This window comes from Eleutherodactylus coqui, chromosome 8 (genome assembly GCF_035609145.1).
Source record: "Eleutherodactylus coqui strain aEleCoq1 chromosome 8, aEleCoq1.hap1, whole genome shotgun sequence".
NCBI lineage: Eukaryota > Metazoa > Chordata > Amphibia > Anura > Eleutherodactylidae > Eleutherodactylus > Eleutherodactylus coqui.
Window position 1 is genome coordinate 205,387,639 of NC_089844.1, and position 7,056 is coordinate 205,394,694.

Consider the following 7,056-nt stretch of genomic DNA (forward strand, 5'->3'; position numbering starts at 1 on the left):
GGGTCTATACACTTCTGTATGGCCATATTAATGCACTTTGTAATGTACATTGTGCATTAATTATGAGCCATACAGAAGTTATAAAAAGTTTTATACTTACCTGCTCCGTTGCTGGCGTCCTCGTCTCCATGGTGCCGACTAATTTTCGCCCTCCGATGGCCAAATTAGCCGCGCTTGCGCAGTCCGGGTCTTCTTCTTTTCTGAATGGGGCTCCGTGTAGCTCCGCCCCGTCACGTGCCGATTCCAGCCAATCAGGAGGCTGGAATCGGCAATGGACCGCACAGAAGCCCTGCGGTCCATGAAGACAGAGGATCCCGGCGGCCATCTTCAGCAGGTGAGTATGAAGACGCCGGACCGCCGGGATTCAGGTAAGCGCTGTGCGGGTGATTTTTTTAACCCCTGCATCGGGGTTGTCTCGCGCCGAACGGGGGGGGGGGGGGGTTAAAAAAAAAAAAACCCGTTTCGGCGCGGGACAACCCCTTTAAGGATTCTAAGTGGGCTGAAATGGGACCCCCCAAGTTGTGGAGTGTTTGGTGGTCTGACCGCGGTGCTGTCTGCGCACCAACAGACTTACTATATTTCTATTAGGGCTCCTTTATGCTTCTGTCCCTGGGGTCCACGCGTCCTTGTTCTCTGCAGTGTGACCTGCAGCTGGTATTGGTGCCATTTTGGGGTACATGCGACTTTTTGATTGATTTGGATTTTTTCTTAGACCGCAGTCCAGGCGTTGCGTGTTGTTTTTTCTCAGAGACCGCAGTCCAGGCGTTGCGTGTTGTTTTTTCTCAGAGACCGCAGTCCAGGCGTTGCGTGTTGTTTTTTCTTACAGACCGCAGTCCAGGCGTTGCGTGTTGTTTTTTCTCAGAGACCGCAGTCCAGGCGTTGCGTGTTGTTTTTTCTTACAGACCGCAGTCCAGGCGTTGCGTGTTGTTTTTTCTCAGAGACCGCAGTCCAAGCGTTGCGTGTTGTTTTTTCTCAGAGACCGCAGTCCAGGCGTTGCGTGTTGTTTTTTCTTACAGACCGCAGTCCAGGCGTTGCGTGTTGTTTTTTCTCAGAGACCGCAGTCCAGGCGTTGCGTGTTGTTTTTTCTCAGAGACCGCAGTCCAGGCGTTGCGTGTTGTTTTTTCTCAGAGACCGCAGTCCAGGCATTGCGTGTTGTTTTTTCTCAGAGACCGCAGTCCAGGCGTTGCGTGTTGTTTTTTCTTACAGACCGCAGTCCAGGCGTTGCGTGTTGTTTTTTCTTACAGACCGCAGTCCAGGCATTGCGTGTTGTTTTTTCTCAGAGACCGCAGTCCAGGCGTTGCGTGTTGTTTTTTCTCAGAGACCGCAGTCCAGGCGTTGCGTGTTGTTTTTTCTTACAGACCGCAGTCCAGGCGTTGCGTGTTGTTTTTTCTCAGAGACCGCAGTCCAGGCGTTGCGTGTTGTTTTTTCTCAGAGACCGCAGTCCAGGCGTTGCGTGTTGTTTTTTCTCAGAGACCGCAGTCCAGGCGTTGCGTGTTGTTTTTTCTCAGAGACCGCAGTCCAGGCGTTGCGTGTTGTTTTTTCTTACAGACCGCAGTCCAGGCGTTGCGTGTTGTTTTTTCTCAGAGACCGCAGTCCAGGCGTTGCGTGTTGTTTTTTCTCAGAGACCGCAGTCCAGGCGTTGCGTGTTGTTTTTTCTCAGAGACCGCAGTCCAGGCGTTGCGTGTTGTTTTTTCTTACAGACCGCAGTCCAGGCGTTGCGTGTTGTTTTTTCTTACAGACCGCAGTCCAGGCATTGCGTGTTGTTTTTTCTCAGAGACCGCAGTCCAGGCGTTGCGTGTTGTTTTTTCTCAGAGACCGCAGTCCAGGCGTTGCGTGTTGTTTTTTCTTAGACCGCAGTCCAGGCGTTGCGTGTTGTTTTTTCTCAGAGACCGCAGTCCAGGCGTTGCGTGTTGTTTTTTCTCAGAGACCGCAGTCCAGGCGTTGCGTGTTGTTTTTTCTTACAGACCGCGGTCCAGGCGTTGCGTGTTGTTTTTTCTCAGAGACCGCAGTCCAGGCGTTGCGTGTTGTTTTTTCTCAGAGACCGCAGTCCAGGCGTTGCGTGTTGTTTTTTCTCAGAGACCGCAGTCCAGGCGTTGCGTGTTGTTTTTTCTCAGAGACCGCAGTCCAGGCGTTGCGTGTTGTTTTTTCTCAGAGACCGCAGTCCAGGCGTTGCGTGTTGTTTTTTCTCAGAGACCGCAGTCCAGGCGTTGCGTGTTGTTTTTTCTCAGAGACCGCAGTCCAGGCGTTGCGTGTTGTTTTTTCTTACAGACCGCAGTCCAGGCGTTGCGTGTTGTTTTTTCTTACAGACCGCAGTCCAGGCGTTGCGTGTTGTTTTTTCTCAGAGACCGCAGTCCAGGCGTTGCGTGTTGTTTTTTCTCAGAGACCGCAGTCCAGGCGTTGCGTGTTGTTTTTTCTCAGAGACCGCAGTCCAGGCGTTGCGTGTTGTTTTTTCTCAGAGACCGCAGTCCAGGCGTTGCGTGTTGTTTTTTCTCAGAGACCGCAGTCCAGGCGTTGCGTGTTGTTTTTTCTCAGAGACCGCAGTCCAGGCGTTGCGTGTTGTTTTTTCTCAGAGACCGCGGTCCAGGCGTTGCGCGCGTTTTTTTCTTACAGACCGCGGTCCAGGCGTTGCGCGCGGTTTTTTCTTACAGACCGCGGTCCAGGCGTTGCGTGCGGTTTTTTCTTACAGACCGCGGTCCAGGCGTTGCGTGCGTTTTTTTCTTACAGACCGCGGTCCAGGCGTTGCGTGCGGTTTTTTCTTACAGACCGCAGTCCAGGCGTTGCGTGCGTTTTTTTTCTTACAGACCGCGGTCCAGGCGTTGCGTGCGTTTTTTTCTTACAGACCGCGGTCCAGGCGTTGCGTGCTGTTTTTTCTTACAGACCGCGGTCCAGGCGTTGTGTGTTGTTTTTTCTTACAGACCGCAGTCCAGGCGTTGCGTGTTGTTTTTTCTTAGACCGCGGTCCAGGCGTTGCGGTTTTTTCTTCGTGTGGTAGTTTAATAATCTTTGTGTTTAGTCTCCATGGCTGCCGCTGTGATCACTTCTACAGTATTGCAGTGTACTGTCCTGGGAGCCTACAGAGGGCCCTAAGCTGCCATGATGCCTGAGCGGAGGGGAGCGGCACACGTATAGGGGCTGTCTGAGACTCCCTGACTTTGGTGGCAGTGGGGGATAACCTAGCATGTAGGCAATAATCCCCCCCCCCCCCCCCCGCCCCGCCGCTCCCGTCGGTTCACCCACATTGACCGCTGCAGCTGATGGAAGGTCGGCAGGGAAATCCGTCAGTGACTAGCAGTAAACCTGCCTCAGGCTTCTGGCCAGCGGGCCTGGTGTCGCCCCCTGTTGGCTGCCGCAGCCGGTGTATTGCTTTCCTATAGTTCTGTATATAACCAATACCCCAGTAAAGCCCTTTTAACGCATTTACATGGCGGACATTCACCAAGCGTTGTCTTTGATCACGGCGGCTGTGGGCAGCTGTCTGTTGTTGGAGGATCATACATGCATACGTGTGCGGCTCATGGCCTGGCGCTTCATGGACGACGCTAGAGACATTGTGGTTAGCCCCTTAACGACAGCCGTCACCCGCTGTACATGGAGAAGCCACGGCTGCCAAGCACTCCGTACAGAAGGGGTCAATGGGCGCCATGATGAGACCGATGCGCGGGCACCAGCGAGGCCGCAGCTCTGATGTCCCTTCTCCCCGTCACTTCCAGCTTTCTACGAGGGTGAGGAGTCTCTGGAGGCCGCAGCTCTTCACTCGGCAGCTGTACAGCGAGATCCTGGACCGCTCCTTCCCCATCGAGGTCACAATGAGGACCCTGGACCTGATCGATGCTGCCTTCGGCTTTGACTTTTATATCCTGAAGGTAAGTGACGATGGTAAGTGTCCACCTCCGGACATTAAAGTTTGGACGAGCCGGACCTCCTCTTGTCGTTAACGGACCAATCACTGAGGGGAATCCGCGAATTGTGTAATACAGATGTCTGCAGGTGAAGCGGCTTCACTAATGGTGATTGGGCGCTATTGTTATCGGCCCATTCCAGACTCCGCAGAGGGATCTGCAATCCAAGCTGGGAATGGAGCTGAAAAGGGCAATGCTGATGCGGCTGGCCAAGAGGGATCCCGGGCTGCATGCCGATGACCCAGTAAAGAGAGAACAGGTCTACAACAAGTACAAGGTATGCCTCTAGCCCCCATCCTCGGGGAGGCCCCCCGTCCATCGGGGAGGCCCCCCGTCCATCGGGGAGGCCCCCCCGTCCATCGGGGAGGCCCCCCGTCCATCGGGGAGGCCCCCCGACCTGCTTTGTTTAATTAACCTATACTCAACTTACTCTTCCAGGAATTTGCGATTCCACTTGAGGAGGCGGAATGGGTTGGTTTAAGCTTACAAGAAGCTGTCGAAAAGCAAAGGCTTTTAGAAAAAAAGGTGTGTATTTGTGTGAACTGCGGATATATACACCATGAGGAAAACGGAGTCCACCACCTCGGGAGTCTGGGATCGGGGGCATAGAAAAAAAAGAATTGGTCTTCAGAAGGTCTTAAAACTTGATAAATACAACCTCGGACCCCCTGGGTTCTAGAACACAAACTAGGCTACAATGCGGCGCTGCATTAACTAGTCGGTCCAGGAAGAAGTGCTCTGTCGGCGTGGAAGAGGACGCGGCAGCCTGCAGACATCTCAAGGACTGGGGCGCCGGCGGTAGGGGACTATTGATGTTTGGGGTTCTTTCCATGTAGTTAGTTTCCCCATTTGAAATGAATTGAAACGCCATAATAATCCGGAACGCATTCATGGAGGTCAAATCATTTCAGTGGGGAAAAGTGCTCTGACATACGAGTGTTTTGGGTAAGAGCTCCGTCACAGAACGAATCACACTCGTCTGCCAAGGCGCCAGGGTACTTCATACATGCTGTATTTATACAGTAGGCAGGCAGCTGCCTGTTTACACGGACTGATGCAGAAACTGAATGACAGACTAGAAACAGCGCATTTACACTGAACCATAATCTTCAGATTCCCACTTCATGCAGAAATCGGAATGATTGATCAGTCCATTACAGACTGCAGGCTGACAGATCTACAGACACTGGGATAATGATCTTCACAGCCTCTTCCCCTCCTGCTGTTACAGCATGTGGGGGTGTACATACATTATACACAGACCTACTGGGTTTACTAATCATTGGGCCGAATGATCGTGGGAGAGCAGAGGAGCAGGCATTCAGCTACTGCCTCCCTGCTGATTGGACCAAAGACAGTGCATTGCAGCATGGGAAGTGAGGGAAAGGAAGTCAGGACAGTGAACTACTGGCAGAATGCTAGTCTCGCTACATGCCCACTCCCTGAAAGTAAGCTGCAAAGCAGCAGAAAATCAGTACTTGTTGACATGAAGCAGGGTGCAAACCGCAGCGAATCAGGATGAGAAGAACCCGGGGGATTTTAGAAGGCTTGTTAAACTCAGATACGCTTCAATCCTAAAATCGGCCAGTGTGTATGAAATGTGCCGAGCGCCTGTCCTATAATGCGGGGCATCCTACACTCTGATCCACTCCTCAGACACCCGCTCCCACATCCCGGTTCTCCTTGGAAGGTTACTGAATGTCCTTTTTCTTTTCTGTTGGTTTCAGGATCCGGTTCCTGTATTTCTAACTGCTGTAGAGGAGCTCGTTCAGAAAGCAGCGGCTCAGAGAGCGGTCCCCGATCCAGCAGCCGTGCAAACCGCGTCCTAGGAGTCTGTTCACGGGGCGCCGGAGCCAAACCTCTCCATTCAGTGTGTAAGAAAGCCTTTCAGTGTGACCAGTCGCCGACTACATGAAGTCCAGCGCATTGACTGCTTCCACGGCCGAGAACCTCCATAGACATGGGGTACGTGTGAGGGGCCCCATCAGCTCATACTGTATGCTGTAGAAGAACTCGGGTAATCCCAGTACAAATCCTCGCTTCGGTCAACTAGTCACAAAGCCTCCGGGTTTTTTTTTGTTTTTTTTTCCTCCTTTTAAAAAAAAAAAATCATTTTCTACACTTTGAATTGTGTGTTTATTTTGTTTAAAGGGATTATCTTCAGGATAGATCAATAGCAGATCAGTGGGTGTCGGCTGCCAGGGGTCCCCACCCAACAGCTTTTCTCAGAGCCAATGTGCTGATTTCTATAGGAAGCAAGCAGCTCTGTTCCCACTGCAGTGGCCAGGCTTGGTATTACAGGCATTTACATGAATACCAAGCCTGGACACTGGAGTAAGCATGGACCTTTAATTTAAAAGACATCTATCAGCTGGAACATGCAGTCTATCCTGCAGACATGATGTTGGAGCCAGAGGAGCTGAGCAGACTGATCTATAGTTTATGGGGAAAGATTCAGTAGAACTTGTACTTTATTTCTATCTCTGCACAGTCCAGTAGGTGGAGCTAGGAGTGGTTGACAGCCTTCCCTGCACGTACAGTCATACAAAGATAGCTGATGGCTCCGCCCACTGGACTGTTCATCAGTCCGCTCAGCTCCTCCTGCCCTACTCCGCCCACTGGACTGTTCATCAGTCCGCTCAGCTCCTCCTGCCCTAGATCATGCCGCCTGCAGAATAGACTGCACCTTCCAGCTGACCTCTTTGTATCAGCCATATTCATTGGCCGGTCGGCCTTCCAGTGAGTCTGCTGCAGCTCTGAGCTCCATCAATCAGAGGCCTGGATGTAGAGATCCGGGGGTTCAGATATGCTAACCACAAGAGAACCTCTCAGTTTGGCACCAGTGCTTGCATATTACCTGGGTGATCCAGCTTCTAAGAATCTCCTGGGATCAGTGGGCCTCCGCTGCCGTCAACTGATCCTCTATCGCCGGAATACAATTAGCGGCACCGATGCCGGAAGCCACGCCTGGGCCAGAAACCTTCTGTGTGATGTCACCTGCGACGTTCTGCTGGATGCTAGAGAGAAGAGTCCGGGGGGAGGTAAGCGGGTTTATTACTTCACTAATCGGGGGGGCATCTCACTATTCACCGCAGACAGGCTCAGGACGCCCCTAGTGGAGACAGCCAATGTCTGTGGTTAGCATCGTAGTCTTACAG

At 52.2% G+C, this 7,056-nt stretch overlaps 1 protein-coding gene across 2 annotated transcripts in view; it reads left to right on the forward strand.

Moving 5' to 3' along the window:
• The window catches only part of MRPL28 (mitochondrial ribosomal protein L28), a 64,421-nt gene extending 58,395 nt beyond the window's left edge, over positions 1-6,026 (forward strand). For both annotated transcript variants that reach the window (XM_066577244.1, XM_066577245.1), the window contains exons 3-6: positions 3,710-3,862; positions 4,041-4,175; positions 4,337-4,423; positions 5,626-6,026. In XM_066577244.1, coding sequence (XP_066433341.1) covers positions 3,710-3,862; positions 4,041-4,175; positions 4,337-4,423; positions 5,626-5,727 — 477 coding nt within the window. In that variant the 3' untranslated portion in view covers positions 5,728-6,026. The remainder of the gene's footprint in view (positions 1-3,709; positions 3,863-4,040; positions 4,176-4,336; positions 4,424-5,625) is intronic.
• Positions 6,027-7,056: the final 1,030 nt, after the last annotated feature.